This window comes from Dama dama, chromosome 24 (assembly GCF_033118175.1).
Source record: "Dama dama isolate Ldn47 chromosome 24, ASM3311817v1, whole genome shotgun sequence".
In the NCBI taxonomy this organism is placed as follows: Eukaryota; Metazoa; Chordata; class Mammalia; order Artiodactyla; family Cervidae; genus Dama; species Dama dama.
This window is the reverse complement of record NC_083704.1, coordinates 6,954,342-6,978,638: the sequence shown is the minus strand read 5'-3', so window position 1 is coordinate 6,978,638 and position 24,297 is coordinate 6,954,342. Positions and strand designations below refer to the sequence as shown.

General features: G+C 43.5%; 1 protein-coding gene and 1 long non-coding RNA gene across 4 annotated transcripts in view; one reads left to right on the top strand and one right to left on the bottom strand.

The window, feature by feature from the left end:
• Positions 1-17,980, bottom strand: part of URGCP (upregulator of cell proliferation) — a 35,464-nt gene extending 17,484 nt beyond the window's left edge. The window contains exons 1-2 of one of the 2 annotated variants that reach the window (XM_061127629.1): positions 17,834-17,980; positions 3,421-3,491 (exon numbers count right to left, since the gene is read on the bottom strand). In XM_061127629.1, coding sequence (XP_060983612.1) covers positions 3,421-3,491; positions 17,834-17,847 — 85 coding nt within the window. In that variant the 5' untranslated portion in view covers positions 17,848-17,980. The remainder of the gene's footprint in view (positions 1-3,420; positions 3,492-17,833) is intronic. The other variant, XM_061127628.1, reaches the window with a different exon arrangement.
• On the top strand, positions 17,277-19,675 carry LOC133045530 (uncharacterized). Of its 2 annotated transcripts, XR_009690275.1 has the most exons (4): positions 17,277-17,552; positions 18,207-18,309; positions 18,567-18,658; positions 18,764-19,675. It is a non-coding gene; the product is annotated as an uncharacterized LOC133045530 (long non-coding RNA). The 2 variants fall into 2 exon arrangements; XR_009690274.1 differs by lacking the exon at positions 17,277-17,552 and having other exon boundaries at positions 18,095-18,309.
• Positions 19,676-24,297: the final 4,622 nt, after the last annotated feature.

Genomic DNA, 24,297 nt, shown 5'->3' with positions numbered 1-24,297 from the left:
CTTTCAAGATTTCTTCTTTTTCTTTGTGTTATGTGTCTTGGTGTAGGTCTCTATGAATTCAGTTTACTTGGAGTTCATTGAGCTTTTTGGATGATTACATACACATCTTTCTTTAGATTCAGGAAGTTTTCAGCCATTATTTCTTCAAATATTCTCTCTGCTTCTTTCTCTTCTTCTTCTGGGTCTCCTACAATGAGTATCTTGGTCCCTTTGATGGTGTCCAACAGGCTCTGTCTGATTTTCTTCAGTCTTTTCTCTTGCTGTTCCTCAGCTTTGATAATTTCCACTGTCCACTCCACTATCTTCAAGTTCATTAATTCATTTTTCTGCCTGCCAAGTCTGCCTTTGAATCCTGCTAGTGAATTTTTCATTTCAGTTGTTGTACTCTTCAGCTCTAGAATTTGTTTTGGGGGAGGGGGGATCAGGATGGGGAACACATGTAAATCCATGGCTGATTCATGTCAATGTATGGCAAAAAACCACTACAATATTGTAAAGTAATTAGCCTCCAACTAATAAAAATAAATGAAAAAATAAAGAAAGTATCAAATTTAAAAAAATAGAATTTGTTTTGGCTCATTTTTAGGTTTTCTATTTCTTTATTGATATTCAACTTTCGTTCACTCACCATTCTCTTGACTTTCTCCATATCCTCCTTTAGTGCTTCTAGCATCTTTAGGATTGTTGTTTTAAAGTCTGTCTAATATATCTGCACAAAGTCTTTTGAGGGACAGATTTTGTTGATATATTTTTCCCTGTGAATGGATCACATATTCCTGTTTCTTTCTATGCTTTGTGATGTTTTTGTTGAACACCTTTGAATCTAATAATGTGCTAACAATGGAACTCAGATTATTTCCCCTTACTCAGGGTTTGCTACTGTTATTTTTTGATTGTTTGTCTTTGATTGCTGTTGGCTGTTGCTTTGCTGAGATTCAGCTTAAGATGTAAACTTAAAGTCTTCTCTGATTTTTTTTTGAGTATTTTCCTGGGAATGCACAGTTATTTTTTAATTTTTCCCATATATGCAGTTGTTTTTGAATGTTCTACTCTTTAATGTGTGGCTTACAAAATAGAAATAAGCAAATAATGATAGATGGGAAGGTGTTGATCCTTTGATTACCCCGTAAGGCCCTTCAGCTGGAGGGGGAGGGGCTTGCAACAATGTCTGGCGCTCTGACAGTTGCTGTCCCCCTCCTTGCCTTTAGCTCTGTGGTCAGAAACAGCAACCAGCAATTAGAGCACAGGTACTGGATATTTAGAGGACGGGTTTTTTGCCCGCCCTGGATCCCACAAGCTGCGTCAAGTTACTCCAAGACCGTGTGCACGGTTGCCTGCCTCTCGGCTGTGGGTGGACATGGGCAGCGGCTACTGTATTAAGAGCTGAGATTGACCAAAATTAACTGCAGTTTACCCTGTAATTCTTCCCCTGGAAGCTGGAAGCCTCCGCCAGACTGCAGAGTCCCAAAGTAATTACATCGGACAGATTCTGCCGGCGCAACTGCTATCCAGGTGAGGAGAGGTTATTCCTGGAGCATCCTGCTGTGCCATCTTCCAGAATTCTCTTCAATGATTTTAAATAATTTTTTTAAAGAAAGAGTTATTAAGTAATCAGAGTCCCCAGACTCGAGATAAAGCAAAAGCAAATATATTCTATTGGATAATTATTTAAAGTACAAACCAGGCAAAACTAATCTATGCTTTTAGAAGTCTGGAGAGTGGTTATGTCTGGCAAAGGCGTAGGAAGTGATTAGAAAGTGGACTTCTTAGGTAATGTTTTTGTTTAGCTTCTTCTCCTGGATGCTGGCTAACATAGGTCAGTCTCTGTGAAACTTTATCAAGCTATGCGCTTACAATATGGGCACTTTTCCATATGTATATTATACTTCAATACAACTTCTTTTTTAATTTTATAGGTTGAAAAGCTTGCTTTAGGTCTTAAAAATATGCTTAAGAGGAATTCACATGCCTCAGGAAGAAATTTTTTTTGATAATTACAAAAGCCTTATTCACTAGAAAGACAGAATTTTGGAGAAGGGCCAGAACGTCTCTGAGCCTCAGTTTCCTCAAATGAAACAAAGGACTGATAATGACTATCTTATGAGGCTGTTGTCAAAAACTAAATAGGGCAACCTAGCTCACAATAAGCCAGTAAGGTCACTGCTTTTCCCCAGCCCACCCTGAAATTTCCTTTCCTGAGTTTCTATAGCACTGCCCACCAATAGATTGCCTTGTTCTATATCTACACTGCTAAACATGCAGTCACTAGCTGTATGGCTACTGAGCACTTGACATATGGCTAGTGTGAATGAGGAACTGAATTTTTAATTTTATTTAATCTTAAACGTGTGCCTAGTGGCTAATGTATTGAATAGTACAATTCAAGGTCTTGAGAAACTGAAGGGCTTCGAGCAATTATTGCTTGATCTCAACTTTGCTTAGCCTTGACCAACTGACCATGAACTCCCACAGTGCCTACCTTCCAGAACTTAAGTTCCAAAAAGACTAGGATTTTTGGTTATTGCATTCACTATTGTTTCTTATATTAACAATCCCTACAACAAAGCTAACACATGGTAAACAGTCAACAAATATTTGTTTGAATGGATAAAATAAAATTTGATTAACCCAAGCTTATTTGCATATTTTTGTAGGGTTATTTTTGCATAACACTATTACTATCCAATAGGACACATTCATTTTCAAGAATACCAAACTAATGAAAGGTAAATCCAAAATGGGGACTTCCCTGGGTTGGGAAAATCTCCTGGAGAAGGGAATGGCTACCCACTCCAGTATTCTTGCTTGGAGAATTCCATGGACAGAGGAGCCTGGCAGGCTATAGTCCATGGGCTCGCAAAAAATCGGACATGACTCAGCGACTAACACTTTCACTTTACTTTCAGATCCAAAATGAAGTTATTAAAAGAAGTTAAGATGTCTAGACTTGGGTTGAAATCACGAGGGGCAGCTACAGCCTCACCCCATACCCCAACTTCCCAGAGACATAAAAACCAGCTAATATGGACCATGTTCAGAAAGATTACAAGCCCCAGTCTACTAGGACTGTCCCAATCTATTCCTCTTATCCCTTTCACCCTCATGTGTGCCCAGTTTAGAAACTAGACAGTCACACTCAACACAGCTCAGGATGCAGAAATAACAATGTGCTTAAACTGGAGTGATGTGTTCCTGGTAAAACTGTGGTAAATACCTTTTTAAAAGTGAACCCTATTTTGAATATATGAGGGAAGCTTAAAAGACCCTTAAATGTATCTTCTTGTAAAAGGAAAAATAAAAAACCTTGTGCTTATTGATTTTTGAGGTCCATGATCCTGCCCAGTGCGGTGCTGGAATCCAGAACCCTGATGGGGCAGAAGAAATGGATTTGCTCCAGGGTGGGCCCAAGCCCAGTTTTACCTGCAATGGCCACAGCTGTTCGTCTCTCAGAAGCTTTTATTTCTGAAGTTACTTCTCCCAAATCTGAGTATCTGAAACAATTTCAGAAGAAAATTATTATTAAATTAATGAAATGCCACTTTCACCTATCAAATTGGATACACATCAAAACCTCTTAGGAAGCCTTTAAAAACTACAAATCCTGGTCACACTCCAGATCCTCAAAACTATAATCTCAAAGCCAGGCCCACACGTGTCTAGAAATACCAGCACTCAAAAACTGTGGAACGGAGCAAACAGCCATCCAGAAAAGCGTAAAAATATATTTCATTTGACCAGTAATTCCACTTCTATCCTACTGAAACAATTAAAATTTAGTTAGAAATATGTTTTCATTGTTTTATACTATTATGTGAAAATTGGACATCTTTTAAATCAAAGTCCAATAATAGGAATTATGGTACAGTCTTATTGTGCAATCATTAAAAAATATTCTATGGATCTCATTTTGTGGGAAAAAAAGATGTATGATATGGAATGATGTTAATGATATTTTCATTGGTGGGGGAAAAGCCAGGTTACAGAAGAGTATGTAGAGTGTGATTACTATTTAATAAAACTCTGTCTTTTTATCTAAAAGTGTATACAGGGAGATCTAGAAGGATGTTCATCCAAAGTTAATAGTGTGGGCAGGGAGGGATGATCCTGAATTAATTTAAGTAGCCTTGATAAGTATAATCTATTTAAGAATAAACTATTTTAGGTATATTATAGGAATGATTAAATGTGTTCATTTTGTCAGAAGTTAGGATTCCATTGTTGAAGAAAGGGCACACAAAGAATGGAGGAAGTTAGAAAAAGAATTCACAGAGGTACATTGGGATTGGAGGTACTGGTATGCACTCATGATTTCTACACGCATGTTCGTGTATCTGTGTTACACGTGCGTACGTTTCCTAGCTCTGTCCATTGAAAAGGCCTGAAGCAAAGACACTACAGTACCAGAGAGCATACCAAGTACCCTTCAATATCACACCGCACTAAAAGGTATCAGGTCTCCTTGGAGAAATTATAGAGTCCAGGGCTGGAGCAGCAAAAGAACACGATGAGCCTGAGCATTTTATTTCTGAAGACTAAAAGTGAAAGTGAAAGTTGCTGAGTCGTGTCTGACTCTTTGTGACCCCATGTACTATCCAGTCCATGGAATTCTCTAGGTCAAAATACTGGAGTGGGTAGCCATTCCCTTCTCCAGCAGATCTTCCCAACCCAGGAATTGAACCGGGGTCTCCTGCATTGCAGGCTAACTCTTTACCAGCTGAGCTACCAGGGAATCCCTCTGAAAACTAGGAAGTACTCGTAAAAAGAAAATGCTAGGGTATAAATGTGACAAAATGAACACATTTAATCATTCCTATAATATACCTAAAATAGTTTATTCTTAAATAGATTATACTTATCAAGGCTACTTAAATTAATTCAGGATCATCCCTCCCTGCCCACACAGAAGCCACCTTGAAGGGGCTCCCACCACCAGGTGTTAGTCAGTTTGAGCATGAATATAATTAAATACGGTGATCAATTTAAAACCATTGAAAAACAGGTATTAGTGAATCCGTATAGATAACAGAGAAACAAATGGAGAGGGGAGGACATGAGGGCTCTTGCTTATAACAGAATGCTAATGTGGAGGGTGCTGCAGGCAGCGCAGCATCACTTTTAGAATTATCCTGATAAAGAATGGTTCAAGCTAGAAACACCAATGAATGCCAGTTCCGGCAAGAGAATGCTGACAGGGAGCAAGATATTTGCCCAGGCCCAAAATGTTTCCTCACAGATTGCTTATTGGGTGCCAGAGGAAAAAAGAAAAAACTAGCAATTATACTTGACTTGGTAAGCAAAGCCAGTGAACATGGGGATAGATAGCCGTATGTGCCCCCAGCTGTGGTACCTGGAGGAAGTGTGGTACCCATGCAGCACTCTGGCTGAGACTGTAGAACCCTGATGTACTCATAAGGACAAACCCAAAATGAAACGTATTGCGACAGGGGAAAACAATATGATCACAAAGTATGAATGTCTTGGGCTTCCCTGGTGGCTCAGCAGTAAAGAACCCGCCTGTGACGCAGGAGACCCGGGTCTGATCCCTAGGTTGGGAAAAGCCCCTGGAGAAGGGAATGGCAACCCACTCCAGTATTCTTACCCAGAGAATTCCATGGACAGAGGACCCTGGAGAATGGGGCTCCTCTACAGTCCATAGGGTCACAAAGAGTTAGACATGACTTAGTGACTAAACAACAACAATGAATGTCTCAAAAGAAAAAAAAAATATTGAGGAACTTTCCAGATTAAGGGTGCTAAAGAAACAAGAAAAAAAATGTAGTAACTACCCCGAAACTGGATCTTAAACCAGAAGGAGACATTTTGTGATCTACTGACTAAATTGAAATATAGGTGCTATCCATGTCACATTTACTGATGTTGATAACTGGTACTGTGGTTATGTCAGAGAATATCTCTACTCTTAGGAAATAAGGTACTGAAGAATTTAGGGATAAAGGGTAATGATGTATGCAAATTAGTTGCTAACTTTTTCTTAACTTCTAGTTAAGAAAAAAAAGTATATATGTTAGTATTTATGTGTGTGTGTATACACATGCATACCCATAGAATGATAAATGGGAATGGTAAATGAGCTAAAAGGTTAAGAATAGGAGACTCTGTATGAGGTGCCTTTTTAATTTTGTAACTTCTCTCTAAGTAGAAGTTATTTCCAAACAAAATGCTTTAAAGTTAATAGTGTTAGTTATTTCTGGGTAGTATGATATCAGTTTATTTTGTCTTATTTGAATTTTTTAAATAGAAGAGGCACGTATTGATTTAATGAAGCTAAACGAGCTGTTAAAGTAATGCTATTAGCCAGGGTCAGGGTGAGAACTGGATGTGTGTCTGCCCCAAGAAAACTTGTAATCTGCTGCCCCTTCAAACCAATGTTTTTCCAAGAGTGTAAGACATTTTGGCAGGCCCCCTTAGAGACAAGCAATCCAGCTCCATTTAATTCATCAGCAAAACAAATGTTTTGTGTTAATAAAATTCACCCTCCTAGAGGAAAGAAGGATTTCAGGACCATTGGTTATTATTGCAGCATGTTCCTTGGAAGTCTCATCCTCAGCCCTCTCTGAAAAGAGCTCCGGTAACCTCAGTGGTTGCTGTCTTCACAGCTGCTTCAGCCATTTTAACATCGCAGGTGTGTGCTCAGTTGTGTCCAACTCTTTGCGACCCCAAGGACCATACAGTCCACCAGGCTCCTCTGTCCATGGGATTTTCAGGCAAGAATACTGGAGTGGGTTGCCATTTCCTACTCCAGGTTATCATTGCAGAGTACTAGGCAACTCTCTGACTAAATCTGATCCTGTTGCTGATAAAAATGGAAGTTTTCATTGTCTTCTCTTCATTTTTCTGAAAAGAACATATATTGCTTTTGTAAAAAGAATAAAAAATTAACCATGACTGGTTAAAAATAGTTTTCAAGAGGGAAAGGAGCAGGCCTGTCCTGGCGGTGACCTGGAGCCCTATGCTGAGACACAGGAGGACAGGGAGTTCCACCCAGGGTGTTCCCCGGCCTCTTCCCCCTGCACACAGGCTCTCAGGACACACTCATCAGAAGGTCCCAGGACAGGAACTTAAATTCAGCCCTTTCTTCTTCATGCAAGAGTTAGAAAACAAGAGTGTAATTATCACAGGGACAACCCTGAATTTGTGCTAATTTCTAAAAATATACATATAAATCTCTTCTTTTTTCTCATCAAAGAACTTCACATCTAATTGACTCTCTGTGTTGTCAACTGGAAGCAGAGCTAAGTCTTGCAAGAGAGAGCAGCAACAGAATCTCACCTTTGTGCCATGCATTTTAGTTTACAACTCTGCTTTCAATACTTGCACGGCCTGAATGATATTCCCCCAAATTTCTATAGTGAAACCCTAACCCCCAATGAGATTATATTTGGATATATGACCTTTAGAGGAGTAATTACTGTTGAATGAAGTCACCAGGGTAAGGCACTGATTGGTGTCCTATGAGAGAAGGAGACCCCCAAAAGCTTGCTCTCTCTCTCTCTGAAGGTGCACAGAAAAAGGCCATGTAGGGAAGTAAGACAGGCCAGGAAGAGACACCTTAGGAGAAACTGAATCTGCCTTCTCTGTGCTCTGGGACTTTCAACCTCCAGAACTACAAGGAACAAATGCTAACAAATGTTAAGTCACCTAACCTGTGGTACATTGTTGTGGCAGCCCAAGCTGCCCAACATCATGAAGCTAGGGAGTGCAGAGCCAGAACCCAAACATGAATCTTCCGGTTCCCTTTTGGCTCATTAATTTTTAAGGCTCAGATAGGTTTTAGGTAACTAATAATTACAGCTAGTAATTATAAAAATTATAAAAACCAGCCCATCTGCCAATTCCAAGCCTTGCCGAGCCGACTGCTGCCTGTGCATAGGTAGATCAGACCAAGAGAGTAAAAACACACAGTGTTTCCATTGGTCCCAGATATGGGTGAGGGGGCTTTCTACAAAGCAATTTTTGAAAATTACTAAATCTCTTTCTGACTTAAAAATAAGACAAATATACACTGCAGAAAAATACCAAGGAAATGCCTTTGCTCTTTTGAGAAATTACTTAATATATTAATTAACCAATTCTCCCCTACACCTGCCTCTCATTTTTGACTTCTTCACACTGCTGTAGTTTATTGCATTAATGAACATATAGGACTACATTCTGTGTGTCCTGTTTTGCTTCCCTTAAGGGTTATTTAGGTTTTGATCTTCTCCTGAGACCCATGCTGGTCCTTTCAGGACCCCAGAGCATAGCGCCACAAGTGGAATTCAGCTCAGACCCTGGCCCCTGGTCTGTGTTGCCGGTGGCCTTGGGACCATGGCACCACAACTCAACTTCCCTTCTAGGGGCACCTCCCATCCAAGCTTCTCTCCGGGACAGGAGGCACTCTGAATGCCATCCTGAGGACCAAGTGTGTCCAACAATTCTAAGTTTAGGAAGCAGACATCCTGGTCTGTATACCGCGCCCCCTTCAAGTCTGGCAGGCAGAATCAAGACTCTGACAACCCCAAGCTGTCTGCCTCACTGGCTGTCTGTCCTGGGAAACAGGACAAGGCTCACTTGCTTGTCCTTTAGTCTCTCTTTTTACACTGCACAACAGAATTACTTGAGGAACTTTTCTATATATACCTAAAGATTCTGATTCAGCAGACCCACCTCTGAAATGGAGATGCCTGCTACCACCTCAGAGTCAAACATTCCTTGGACAGTGTCCCTCAAGGCCAAGAATAAACTGTCCAAACCTTGTAGGCAGGGCTAATTCCTAGCAACAAACTTGGCTCCTTCACTGAGTGGTTCCAGTAAAATAAGATAGCATAGAAAATCAAACAAAAGGAGACAAAATACAGGGACGTTGCTAACATGATGCAGTTAACAGTATAATTGACAACTTTGGATAATAAAGAGTTTGACCCTGGTTTTGTGTTTTTTTTTTTTTTCTGTTTGATGCTAATAGCTTTCGAGATCTTCCACTTTCCTCCCTGCCCAACATCTGGGCCAGCAGACAAGAGAGTCTGAGGTCTCCCTCCTGCTGGCTGGGGACCCTTACTTCAGTACAGTCCCCAAAACAAAACCTAACCTGAGGCCACTTGCTCTACCCAGAAGGCGTCACTAAATGAGTAATAACTTCTGAAACCCTCTTAGTGGGTTGAACTGTGTCTCCCATACCTATGTTCAGATCCTAACTCCCTACTATGAATGGGACCTTATTTGGAAATAGTCTTAGCCGATCTAATTAGTTAAATTAACACAATGTAATACTGGAGTAAGGTAAGCCCCTAACGCAATGAACTGGTATCCTTATAAGAGGAAAATTTGAATACACAGGGAAAAAAACATCTGGTGACAGAAGTGTAGATTGGAGTGATGTGTCTACAATCCAAGGAACACCTAGGACTGCCAGCAGCCACCAAAGGGTAGGAGAGAGGCTTGGGACAGACAGAGCCTCCAGAAGGAACCAACCCTGCTGACACCTAAGTTCTAGACATCCAGAACTGTGAAAAAAAATATTCTGTTTTCTTTAAACCTCCAAGTTTGTGGTACTTTGTTACAGCATCGCTTCCAAACTAAGACAATATACACATGGCTCTTGACAGCGGTATTAGCTTCGGCCTTTGTCTTGACATGGGTTCTCCTCTGTATGGGTGTCTGAGTCTCTTCTCTGCTACTTATAAGGGCACCAGTCACTAGATTAGGGCCCACCCTAACTCAGTGCAACCTCAAATTAACTAACTACATTTGTCTGCAAAGAGCCTGTTTTCAAAAATGATCACATTCACAAGCACGAGGGGTTAGGACTTCAACATGTGTTTCAGAGGGGACACAACTTATCCACAACATTCAGCCAAAACTAGGGGCCACCCCATCTTTGCAAGGTGACCAGACACTGAAAAGTTTAAAACTCACTGTGCAGCTGTGAGGACTGGCTGAGAAAACACACGTGAAAAAGTTCCGTCCAACAGCACACGAGGACAAGTTATTAAAAAACAGGTAATGGGCACGCACTCTGCAGCCTGGCAGTTTAGTCCCTGAAATACACTAGAATGTGCAGGGATCATGGAAGAGGAGCCCACCGCTGTCCTGCTTCTTTACACCTAGAATCTCCTGAGGGCAGCAGAAGCAGCACCCTGAGAAAGAGCAGACCTCTCAAGGGTCAGGGAAATGTGTCCTGGCTACTGTCGATGTCCCTGCAGCAGGGCCCTAGGGCAATAATCACTGCAACAGCCCAACCTAAGAGGGTCCCAAGGACAGAACTGGTGTAATGAGCAGCAGGTCTTCATCCCAGGTTCATGCCACGGAGGACCACCATACACGAGAAAATAGCTCTAACATGCTGCCCCAGTCCTCCAGGAGCTTCTGCTAGGACTGGGTTAGAGAGATACTATGAACACTCATTGTACAAACCCTACAGAATACATGTACGTCAGTCTTTAAAACAAAGCTGGCCATCTCTGCCCTGCACACCCAATGAGGTTGCTATAAGGATTCAGAGAGATTTACATATGTGAAGCAAGTTTATATAAGGCAGTATTCTCTTGCATTTATCCACATATTTATTTACTGCTGGGAACTGTTCTAGGAGTTCAGGATTTATCTGTGAAGGACCTAAATACCTCTGCTCTTAGCTTACATTCAAGGAGGTAGGGAAAACTGACAATAAACTAGCTTTGAAAGTTTAAATAGAAGATACACTGGGAGGTGTTAGAAGGCTCTGGAAGAAAGCAAGTGTAGACTAGGATCAGGGTACCAGACATGTGGTGAATGGGCGGCACAGACTGTGGTAACTGGGTCAGGGTGGGCCTCATGGAGAAGGGGACATCAAGCGCAAGCTTGGCAAATGAGGGCATACAGCTGGCTCCATGAGGAGAGTGTTCCAGACACCACACAGGCCAGAAGGTGCTCAGCGTTCAGTGGGAAGATGGTGCAACCAGTATGGAGTGAGTAGGAGGCAGGCACAGAAGAGGTCAGGTAAGACCAAACTTTCCAGGCCATAGAAAAGACCCCGGCTTTTATTCTGGGGGACGGTCTGAGTGGAAGTCAATATGCCTGTTTTATGTTGAGAACAGACTAGAGATGATGAAGATCAGATCTAGGTGGCAGCACCAGAGGCAACAACACAGGGTTGGGCTCTGAACTCTCTGTGAAGGACGTGAGAAAGAGCCTGGTAAACCTCAGATGTTAAGACTCAGTAGAGCTGCTACTGTCTCAAATGGGAAGGCTGGAGATGAGCCTGGCTGGACGGCACCATGAGCAAGCCAATGCTTATGTTCTGGCCCAGGACCCACAAACAACCTCCTGGGAGATGCTGAGCAGCACAGGGGCTCGGGGCACTTAGGGAAAGCAGCGTTCCACCATGGACCCAAAAGACACACAGTCTGCCCATAGCAAAGGAAGAATCAACTTGTTATTTACCCGTGATAACAGAAAGAAAATAGAAGAGATCAACTGAAAAATTGCTGTGAGCAATGAGAAAACTCGGTGAGCTGGGGACATAAAAAAATTGTAATAACCTAATTGCCTTCCTATATACAAACAAATTTAACAACGTGAAAGGAGGACTCCCATGTAGAGTATCAACAAGAAAAAAATTTTTAATATACATAAAAATGTGCAACCTCTATATGAAAAGAACTTCTAAATACTAAAGAATATAAAAGACTTGAACAAATGAAAAGACATATCCTTTTTGGAGAAAGAAAGGCTTACCATAATTTTAAAGTCTGCTGCTGCTGCTGCTGCTACTAAGTCACTTCAGTCGTTCAGTCGTGTCCGACTGTGTGTGACCCCATAGACATCAGCCCACCAGGCTCCCCCATCCCTGGGATTCTCCAGACAAGACCACTGGAGTGGGTTGCCATTTCCTTCTCCAATGCGTGAAAGTGAAAAGTGAAAGTGAAGTCGCTTTCTCCCTAAATTGACCTATAAGTGAATTTAGGTTCAAAAACAGATAAGCTGACTCTATTCAGGAATACCTGTTCAATAATAATCAGGAAAATTCTGAAAAAGAACAGTAATGAAGGAGGACAAATAGACAGTGAATAGACAAATAGACAGTGAAACATAGCATAAGCCACAATAAATTAAAGCTGTAGTACTGGTTCACAAATAGACGAAGAGTTCAGTAAAACAGGAGCCCAGAGTAGGCCTAAATACTGTTGGGAATTTTGTCCCGGACCCAGGTAGCTCTAAGTATCTGGTGATTATTCAATTATAACAACTTGGAAAAAATAAGGGTAAATTCTTACTACTCCTTTCACCAAAATGAAAACTACCTGGGTCAAAGTGTTAAATTAGAAAATGAAACAAAAATGCACTGGAAATAAATATTTAAGACTTAAAAAAAAAAAAAAATCTCAGAGTAGGGAAGGCTTCATAAAGTCAAAAGGCCAGATAGTGGAAAAGCATGTGTAACACAAAGGATGAAAGTTAGTTTTCTCAATGTACAAAGATCTACAAATCTATGAGAAAGAGCCAAGCTAAATAGAAACAAAGTAACAAAGATATCTCCAAAAGGCATTCTGGGTTTAAAACAGAAGGAGGAGGACTGGAACCCACACTGCACCCTGCCTCCCAGGGAGATGCTTCTCTAACGAGGGTGCCAGCTTCTCAGACAGGAGCAGGAGGAGCAGGAGGCAAGGTGCCTGAGCTTTCATTTACGGTCACTTTGAAATTTTTACCATGTGCATTGTTATCAAGACAACTAACAGTTTTATAAAAAAAATTATTACAATGCAGAGAATCTAAGACAGAACCACATCTCACCTACATCAGAAAAAAGGCCTTCCTGACATGCAGGTCATCTCACTAGGAATGCAAAACCTCTTAGAGGGAATTCTTTCAAAGAAAGAGCTGTGTCTAAGTTATTCTACATTCAGCCATATTTCATACAAGCAAAACTGAGGGTATAACCACTCTGCTAAAACAGCTTCTTGCTCCAATAAACCAAGTGAACGCATCCTCACTTCACTTTCATCCTGAGCATGCCAGAGATGCTGCATGTGCTTTGTGATCAGAACAAAATACTGAATGGAACATTTTTGTTGTGCCCCAGTAAATAAATGTAAACCAGTTGTCCATAATGGGGCTGTTAGGCATCAAGTTTTAACTTAAACTGCTTAGCTGGGCCTCAATTTCTTTATCCTTACAATACAGGAAATAATAGTACTTACTATACGGTTGCTATGAAGATTAAATAACATAATATATACAAAAACACTTAAAGAGGGCCTAACAACACACTCCTTAGAAGCAGGCAGGATCTCAATTTAAAAGGACATTCCCTTGGGCTGGAAAACTCTTGCCACTCATGGTTATGGGTAAGAAGAGCCTCTCCTTTAAGTTGAGAGAGAAGTCACCAAATGGCACTCCATCTGACGAAGCGCTGGCACATCTGACACCCATGAGCATGTTAAGTGGAGTCTGGTGAGCTGCTCTTGCAGAGCCAGCTATAAGAATCCTTCCAGTTCTCTAGTTTTCTCCAGTGGGGACCCACTGGGGTGGCTGCTGGCTCACTGGGCAACCCCAGATCTATGAAGGAAGAGTGAAGTCTGCATCCTGCTGCCAAAGTCACATGCATGCATTCTTTAGAAGCCACAGCAGCTCCTGAGCAGAGGCTCAGGGCTCTTTTGGACTTCACCCAGGGGCAGATACATACCTCACATGCGTTACTCAAGTGTCTCATTCCTATGGTGTGATCTGTGGGCCCTTTCCTTCCTCCTCCTGGCCCGGCCAGAAGACCCATCCTCCACCCAGTATGAAGAGCTTGAAGCTCTTGTGGTCCATTTGGACCAGAACAGGCTTCAGTGGGAAAGCTGAACCCTTCCCAGGAGGGGAAGCCCAGGATCCTTTCCTTTCCCACAAAATGTTGGTGTTGGAGAGAGTCTTCCAGAACAGGAAAGACAAAAGGTTGCAGTTAAGCCTGGGGTACTTTTAAATGTCCAATCGATGTTAACGGGAGTTGCTTTCAGCTGCCAAGGGAGATGAATCCTGGGGGAGTGGCCAGGAGGGCAGGTGAGGTGTTCAATGGCTCTCCTTGCTCCCCCTACTTTCAGTCCAGGACAGGTCTCATCATCACTCCAGGCCCTGTGTAGAGACTACTTAAGTGTTACAATGACAACATTTTCTGAAACAAAAACCTGAGGGTATGAGTTTACTTATGGGATATTATGGGTGGTTAGAGTTCAATGTTATCAACCAGATCAAAGAAATTAGGACTATTTCCAAGGGCTTTCCTGGTGGCTCAGATGGTAAAGAATCCACCTGCAATGTGGGAGACCTGGGTATGATCCCTAGGTTGGGAAGATCCCCTGGAGGAGGGCATGGCAACCCACTCCAGTATTCTTGCCTGGAGAGTCCTCATGGACAGAGGAGTCTGGTGGGCTACAGTCCACGGGGTAGCATAGAGTTGGACACTACTGAGCGACTAAGCACCAAGGGGATATAAGGAGCCAGGGATGAAGTTTCTATTTTGAAGAAAGGGTCAATGAAGATGCCGTTAGCTTACTATTTCTCGATTCAATAATTCCATCAGACAGGCAAAACTTTTAAAGTTTGATATCATCGCATGTTGGAAGGTGTAGAGGACCCTTACAATGTGGTGGTGGAAGGGGAATGCGGTACAATCATTTATAAGGATATTTGGTAGCATCAGCTGAAAAACAGACAGGTCCTCTGACCACAATTCATTGTCTCTATTTTAGAAAAACACTCGTGCATGTCCATAGGGAGACACCAATTGTACAGCATTATCTTACAAAGAAAACTGAAAGCATTCTTAACTAGATAACATAAGCATGACAGAATGTTATATAAATGTCAAATTTTAGGTAGATCTGTTCTTTGTTTTCACATGGAAAGCATTTCAAAGCATACTGCTGGGTGAATAAAGCAAGCTGCAGAACAGTATGAGACCACTTATGTAAAAGACAGAGCAAATGTTTAAGATGGCAAATTTTATGTTATGTGTAAAATAATAAATTAAAAAATGGGGGGGGAGGATATAACATGTAAATGCAACAGAAAATGTCTGTCAGGATACCTGCCTAACTAAGATGGCGACAGGGGCTGGCGGGGGGCCGAGGGGGTGGGGAGCGGAGCATGTCTCTCTGATAAAATGATGGCCTGATTTAAAAAATACCAAAATGTTTTAACTGGTGGTCTATAGAAACTTAAGACTACACTTGACTTTTGTTTTCTGTTTTTAAATTTTATACTTTTGTTTTTCAAATTATCTACCATTAACAATGTGATATATATATATATTATACAGTTAACTGGGTTTGCCATCCCTCTAGATGGGTATGGATGGATGGTTGTAAAGTTGCTCTGGTTAGGAGCCCCTTCAAGATGGGCTGCAGATGATGAAGGCCACAGACTTTGGTCCCAGGAAAATACACACTTTGTACAATTTCTTTATATAATAAAGAATACTAATTCTTTATTAGTATTTTATACAAATTCAAGTATATCCAAATACTTTACACAATTTCAAGGAATGCAGGACCTTGGAAGCCCACCCATAAGTTATGAACCCCAGGTTAAGAACCTTTGATTTGGACATTTAAAGCTGCAGAAATGGATGCAATCATGCAAAGAACATGTACTAGGTAGGAATTAACAGAGATAGACTGTAGAACCCAAGAACCCCCAACAGTGAAGGAGCAGGCAGAGCAAAGAAGAGATGCAGGCTGTAAGGAGTGGAGGCCTGCAGAAGAGGGTAGACGGTAGCAGGCTGATGAGCTAGCTCCATCTCTCCTGTCCCCTCTGCCACCTCCAAACTGCTGTCACATGGATTGCCCAGAGCTGTATGACAAACATCCTTCCATGAACAGTGGGCAGTAAACCCGCAAAAGGAGGCTAGGTCCTACAGTTTGACCCTGCCTCCATCTCTGGCCTTATCTCTGTAGCTCCAAACACACTAAGCTGTGAGTCATCTCAAAAATATCTTTTCCCTTTCATGACTTCATTTTGCCATTTTCTTTTGTATAATGCCTAGCACATTGATAAGGTCCTCAAAAATTGTCAGAATTTCTTCTTTCCTTACCAACCCTCTTACGGAAATTGTCACTTAGAAAAGAACACTAGATTTGGAGGCTCTTCCATAAACAGCCCAGCAGAAATCACGGCGTCCCCTTCCCATCCCTGCCCTGAGTCTCTGGACTTACTCCTGCCACACCCTGTCTAGTAGACTGACTTCGAAAGACCAAAGGATCTTAGGAAACCAGGTCTCCCTGGCTAGACACTGGTCTATCAGCAAAGCCTGCAGACATCTGGAGATGAGGACTGTTCCCAAATTTGTACACACCATAGTAAGTACCTAGTTCTTTCCATGAAATGAAAATAAAGTATACTAAAAATGTGACCTCAGTTTTCAAATGGGTACCTCTAAGAAATAAGTACCAACTGCAGACTTAGGAGATCACTCAAAAATACTTCGGACTGCAAATATCAAATCTGCACTTATATAATCTACCACAGGGACGCAGTTTAGGGACTATTGGCTCACAAAAGGGCATACCAGCCCAGCATTAAGTCCACCTCTGACCCATGACTACAGAGTAGTGGACACCAAATGCACCATCACTTGTTAAAAGGCCTCACAGAAGCCCCACACAGGCTCAGCCAGCCCTTGCTGCTTCCAGTCTGCCCTGCCTCACCCTTTCCTGACAGGAGGGCCAGCAACACAGTGGGACCTTGGACCTCTGGGTGAATCAACGTGGCCTTCTGAGGAATGACTGTTTATTTACAACCTCAAAGTACTGGGTATTTCTGACTGCTCCTCCCCAAACCTAGAAAGACAGCAGGTAGATGGAAAATATCCAGGACTTGTCTGGAGTCAAATCCAGCTTGCTCCATTAAGACCCACTGCACTGAGTCAGTTCACTAAGCCATGGCATGAGTGAACGAACTCCCATCACCTGGAAGGGTAGTAATATCCATCATTTCTACCTCGCAGCAACCCCACCCCCACACCACCAACCGGTAAAAGCCCTCTGAGACGTGGAAGGATGTACAACGTGAATTGCTATCACAGCCACTAGGTCTATGACACTCTCAACAGTGGACAATAGTCAAATGAATACTAGTAACAACTAAAGCAATGACCTTGAGACTAATTTTCCTCCTCTGTTAAGCGTAGCTGTTTGATTAATTCTGTCAATCCTAGCCTTCATGACCATAATGAATTGCTGAGGTTTTACTTTGCAATAAAAAATTTTTTTAAATTACAAACTCTGTCACCATCACTTCCTAAAAGAACATTTTAACACCAAGACAGTAGAACGGAAGTGATGTCGGAATCGCGGTAGCCACTGTAACCAGGCCCACGGCCCAGACCAAGAAGGAGGCCCCGACCTGGCCGAGCCGAGGGCTGACCCTGCCCTTACTCCTGACGTTCGGGGACATTCAGGCTGCGTCCTGACTGCGATGAGAGCCCAGCATCAACTCTAGCGAGAACCAGCGGAGAAAACAGATGCGGAAGGCAGGGCGGCAGACCCCAGCCGGGCTCCGGGCGCGGCGGCTCCAGGCCCCGGGCGCCAGTGGGGGTGGGGAGCTGCCGCGCCCGCGCTCCCAGCCCTCGTCCCCCGCGCCGCTGCCCGCCTCCGGGCCCCGGACCCCGATCCCGCCCCCCACGCTCAGAGCCTCAGCCCGCGCCCCCCGCCCGGCCCTGCCCCCGCCTCGGCCGCCCGCGACCAAGGTCGGCAGCAGAGGGCCGCAGGGCCGGGCGGGCGGGGGTCCGGAGCCGCGAGCCGGGGAAGGCCGCCGGCGGTGGGCCGGAGACCCACCGCGCAGCCCGCACCGGCGCGGCCGCGAGCGCCGCACTCACCCGGACGACGCCATGAGCGCGACGAGGCCTCGGCGCTGTCGCCGCCTGTGCTTCCTCCGCGCCGAGCCGCTCCGCCGGGGAGGGGCCTCTCGCCGGCCCGACTCCACCAGCAGGCGGCGGGGACGGCGGGGACGGCGGGGAGGGCCCGGGGTCAGCCGGAGAAGGGTGTGAGCGCGCCGGCGGCCAGATGGGGCTGGAGCCGGGCATCGGTTCTGAGCGTCGAGGGCGGTGGGGCCTCGGGGAGGGGGTCCAGGGCCCGCTCCGAGCGGCCCGGAGTGGGGGGCGGGGGGCAGCGGGCGCGCTGACGGCGCTGGGTGGCACCGAGGACGAGGGCGGTGCGCGACCCGCAGGCCTGATCCTCCCACCTGCTCAGGTGCACAGCTTCCCAGAGGCCAGCAGTCGCTGGAAGACGCCTTCGGTGCCAAACCAGCGGGAGAACCTGCCCTGGGGCCACTATAAACAGCTGCAGGACCCAGGTGAAGTCAGAACCTCCCAGATTTGAGTTTGATCTCCTTGAGAAAACCCTTTTCCTTAGCTCTGGTGTGTGAGGATGTGGTAGTGTTATTATGCACAACAGTAAGTTTGCTGTTTCTTACTTGGTGTACTGTGTTGCACGAATGTTGGCCTCGGAGTCAGTGATCCATTGTAAAAGATGTGTAAAATCACACTGTGAAGTCTCGAGGACTGTGGGGGCACTTTTTATTTTTCTTTACATTATACTATTTATCCACAGTAATGGCTCTGGAATTCCTGCAGTGGGTTTCACAGCGTCAGTGATGGGTACTTGAACCTCAGTTCCTGTCTCAGCAAAATGAGTTTTCAGAGGTAAATGAGCTCTTGTAAGTAAGAACACTTAGTAAAAAGCTCTGGACAATGAAAATCATCGTTGATTGCACTTCTGTGTTATATTAAATATTATGGTTTTTCCAGTGGTCATTTATGGATGTGAGAGTTGGACTGTGAAAAAAGCTGAGAGCCGAAGAACTGATGCTTTTGAACCGTGGTGTTGGAGAAGACTCTTGAGAGTCCCTTGGACTGCAAGGAGATCCAACCAGTCCATCCTAAAGGAGATCAGTCCTGGGTGTTCATTGGAAGGACTGATGCTGAAGCTGAAACTCCAGTACTTTGGCCACCTTATGCGAAGAGTTGACTCATTGGAAAAGACCCTGATGCTGGGAGGGATTGGGGGCAGGAAGAGAAGGGGACGACAGAGTTTGGGATGGCTGGATGGCATCACCGACTCGATGGACATGAGTTTGAGTAAGCTCCAGGAGTTGGCGATGGACAGGGAGGCCTGGCGTGCTGCGATTCATGGGGTCTCAAAGAGTCGGACACGACTGAGCGACTGAACTGAATCATTATTTCTTTACTTTTACTAATAATAAGAGTAAGAGACAGTAAAGATGTGACTGAAAGCCTTGGCTCTGGAGCCAAAATACCTGGGTTGAAATCTCACGTCTACTAATTACCAGCTGAGGAACGTTAGGAGGGTAGAACCTTCCCACGGCTACAGTTTCTTCAGTTCGCTTTTCAACGAGGATAGTAATAGGTCCCTTCCTCTCTATGAGGATTGAATGAGTTAATATTTGTAAAGTGATTAATGCATTGCCTGGTAGATGGCCTTGTTGTTGTTTTACAGATTAACAACCTAAAAGCTGAAAGTTATGTTTTATTCAGTGGGAATTTTTAGGATTTTAAGCCTGGAGACAGCATCTCAAGTGACCCTGAGAGAACTGCTTGGAGAAGGTGAGGGGAGGAGCCAAGTTATATAGAAGTTTTGTAACAAAGGACAGGTAGTCTGAATATCAACAGATTATCATTAAAGAAAACTAGATAACCCAAGTTAAGGAATTTAGCACTTTTCTATGTGTGGAGAGATGTAAGAGCCTGGGCTTCCTGAAACCATTCCTTTGATATGTACTCCAGCTTTCTGGGGCCAGTATCCTGTTTTTACATCCTGAGCTTCCTGGGGGCTCACTGTAGGTAGTGGCTGCAGTCTGACAGCTGCTAGATGGCATATATTCTCTCTTTTTTTAAATTTTACTTATTTATTTTTAATTAAGGGATAATTGCTTTATGATATTGTGTTGGTTTCTGCCACACATCATCATCAATCAGCCATAGGTATACCTACATCCCCTCCCTCATGAACCTCCCTCCTCCCACCCCATCCCACCCCTCTAGGTTGTTACAGAGTCCCCATTTGAGTTCCCCGAGTCATACACCAAATTCCCATTGGTTGTCTATTTTATGTATAGTAGTGTACAGAGGATGAGATGGTTGGATGGCATCACCAATTCAATGGACATGAACTTGGGCAAACTCTGGGAGATGATGAGGGACAGGGAAGCTTGGTGTGCTGCAGCCCATGGGATCACAAAGAGTTGGACACAACTTGGTGACTGAATAACAACAAGTGTATATGTTTCCATGTTACTCTCCCCATTTGTCCCATTCCCTCCCTCCCCCCACCCCCTGCACCATGTCCATTAGTCTGTTCTCTCCATGTCTCCATTGCTGCCCTGAGAGTAGGTTCATCATTACCATCTTTCTAGATTCCATATACATGCACTAATATACAATATTTTTCTCTTTCTGACTTACATCACTCTATATAATAGGCTCTAAGTTCATCCACCTCATTAGAACAGACTCAAATGCATTCCTTTCTATGGCTGAGTAATATTCCATTGTATATATGTACCACAGGTTCTTTATCCATTCTTCTGTTGATGGACATCTAGGCTGCTTCCATGTCCTAACAATTATAAATAGTACTGCAGTGAACATTGGGATGGCAGGTATTCTTTCCTTCCTGAGTTCCCTCGTGGCTCACCAGCTTACCATCCATGGTAACTGTAATGACTGGTGACTGTGACATCCTGGTTTAATGACATGGGAGGAAATATTCCATTTCTCAGCCTCTTAACCTCCAGAGAACCCATCCAATGTTTTGAGAATGCTTCTTTCCTTCAGTAAAATGGAATGTCACAATTGATGCCTTGAGTTCAGAAGATAATACTCTGTAAGTGTGAGCTGAAAAGTAAAGCTACAGGGGGTTTGTGAGACCCAAAGTAGGTGTGAATATTAGAGGGTTAAGGAAGAGTTTGGGGAAAGGGCAACTGATAAAGTGGCCTGATTCCAGGCAGCAGTGGTTGCCATTGGAGTGGAGGAGGTCCAGTGTTTTTTAAAAATAAGCTGTTGGTTTTAAAATATGTTTTGAAATATTGACTAGTGTTAGTTCAATGAAAGTAAATATTCTTCCTCAATATGAGTTATACTAGGTATGTAGCATTTCACTGCATGGTGGACCATCATATGTTTTAACCAACCCTTATTGTTGTGGTCCATGCATGGACTGGAAAAGAATTTTCATATGTGAGGCAGAATGAAAAGAGAGTAAAGTTTATTAAAGTGGGCGGCACTGTTAGAACACCAGGCCAGCCCGAGAGAGAGCAGAACCCTTTTGCAAGCTTATAGACAATTTTTATAGCCTCAAGACACAGAAAATTCCTACTGGAATGATGGCATTAGGTGATTGGTTAGGGTTCTATTGGGTGGGTAATGAAAAGTGAAAGTGAAAGTCACTCAGTTGTGGCCAAATCTCTGGGACCCTGTGGACTCTACAGTCCATAGAATTCTCCAGGCCAGAATACTGGAGTGGGTAGCCATTCCCTTCTGCAGGAGATCTTCCCAACCCAGGGATCGAACCCAGGTCTCCCTCATTGCAGGCAGGTTATTTACCAGCTGAGCTACCAGGGAAACTCAAGACTACTGGTGTGGGTAGCCTATTCCTTCTCCAGGGCATCTTCCTGATCTAGGAATTGAAGCTCAGGGTGGGCAATAGGGAGGATATTTTACCTAATATGGGGTTAGGGGACTGGCCTGTTTAGATCCAGAGGCTCAAACCAGTCAAGCAGAATTATAAATAACTAAAAAGCTATTAGGCTTCAACAGTGTGTGAACTGAGAACTTCCAGATGTACAATCTGGATTTAGAAAAGGCGGAAGAACCAGAAATCAATTGCCAATATCCATTGGATCATTGAAGAAGCAAGAGAATTCTAGGAAAACATCTACTTCTGCTTCCTTGACTACAGTAAAGGCTTCAACTGTGTGGATCACAACAAACTGTGGAAAATCTTAAAAAGATGGGAATACCAGACCACCTTTCCTGCCTCCTGAGAAATCTGTATGCAGGTCAAGAAGCAACAGTTAGAACCAAACATGGAACAATGGTTCCAAATTGGGAAAGGAGTACATCAAGGCTGTGTATTGTCACTCTGCTTATTTAACTTCTATGCAGAGTACATCATGCAAAGTGCCAGGCTGGGTGAAGCACAAGGTGGAATCAAGATTACTGGGAGAAATATCAATAACCTCAGACACACATGATACCACCCTTATGGCAGAAATTGAAGAGGAACTAAAGAGCCTCTTAATGAAGGTGAAAGAGGAGAGTGAAAAAGCTGGCTTAAAATTCTACATTCAGAAAACTAAGATCATGGCATCCAGTCCCATCATGTCATGGCAAATAGATGGGGGAACAATGGAAATAGTGACAGACTATTTTCTTGGGCTCCAAAATCACTGTGGATGGTGACTACAGCCATGAAATTCAAAGACACTCCTTCAAAGAAAACCTATGACAAACCTAGTTCAGTTGAGTCACTAAGTCGTGTCAGACTCTTTGCAACCCCATGAATCGCAGGAGACCAGGCCTCCCTGTCCATCACCAACTCCTGGAGTTTACTCAAACCCATGTCCATTGAGTAGGTGATGCCATCCAACCATCCCATCCTCTGTCGTCCCCTTCTCCTCCGGCCCTCAATCTTTCCCAGCATCAGGGTCTTTTCCAATGACTCAGCTCTTTGCATCAGGTGGCCAAAGTATTGGAGTTTCAGCTTCAGCATCAGTCCTTCCAATGAACACCCAGGACTGATCTCCTTTAGGGTGGACTGGTTGGATCTCCTTGCAGTCCAAGGGACTCTCAAGAGTCTTCTCCAACACCGCAGTTCAAAAGCATCAATTCTTCTGTGCTCAGCTTTCTTCACAGTCCAACTCTCACATCCATACATGACTACTGGAAAAACCATAGCTTTGACTAGATGGACCTTTGGTTGGCAAAGTAATGTCTCTGTTTTTTAATATGCTGTCTAGGTTGGTCATCACTTTCCTTCCAAGGAGTAAGTGTCTTTTAATTTCATGACTGCAATCACCATCTGCAATGATTTTGGAGCCCCAAAAAATAAAGTTAGCCACTGTTTCCACTGTTTCTCCATCTATTTGCCATGAAGTGATGGGACTGGATGCCATTATCTTAGTTTTCTGAATGTTGAGCTTTAAGCCAACTTTTTCACTCTCCTCTTTCACTTTCATCAAGAGGCTCTTTAGTTCTTCACTTTCTGCCATAAAGGTGGTGTCATCTGCATATCTGAGGTTATTGATATTTCTCCTGGCAATCTTGATTCCAGCTTGTGCTTCCTCCAGCCCAGTGTTTCTCATGATGTACTCTGCATATAAGTTAAGTAAGTAGGGTGACAATATACAGCCTTGACGTACTCCTTTTCCTGCTTGTAACCAGTCTGTTGTTCCATGTCCAGTTCTAACTGTTGCTTCCTGACCTGCATACAGGTTTCTCAAGAGGCAGGTCAGGTGGTCTGGTATTCCAATCTCTTTCAGAATTTTCCACAGTTTATTGTGATCCACACAGTCAAAGGCTTTGGCACAGTCGATAAAGCAGAAATAGTTTTTCTGGAACTCCGTTGCTTTTTCGATGACAAACCTATATTAAAAAGCAGAGACATTACTTTGCCATCAAAGGTCCATATTGTCAGAGCTATGGTTTTTCCAGTTGTCATGTACGGATGTGAGAGTTGGACCATAAAGAAGGCTGAGTGCCAAAGAATTGATGCTTTCATACTGTGGTGCTGGAGAGGACTCTTGAGAGTCCTTTGGACTGCAAGGAGATCAAACCAGTTAATCTTACAGGAAATCAACCCTGAATATTCATTGGAAGGACTGATGCTGAAGCTGAAGCTCCAGTATTTTGGCCACCTGATGCCAGGAGCTGACTCATTTGAAAAGACCCTGATGCTGGGTAAGATTGAAGGCAGGAGAAGGGTACAACAGGCTGAGATGGTTGGATGGCGTCACCACCTCAGTGGATATGAGTTTGAGTGAACTCCAGGGAATGGTGAAGGACAGGGAAGCCTGACTTGCTGCACTCCATGGGGTCGCAATGTGTCACGACAGAGCGACTGAACAACAAAAAAAGCTATTGCCCAGCAAAAGAAATAGTTTTAAAAATGAGAAGGCAGGCTATGAGAAAGAAGAAGTGTATGCAAAAGATGTATCTGATAAGAGGTTAATATCCAAAATATAAAAGGGACCATTAAAAATTGGGCAAAGAACCTGAATAGATGTTTCTCAAAAGAAGACAAATGTCTTCCTTTATACAAACAA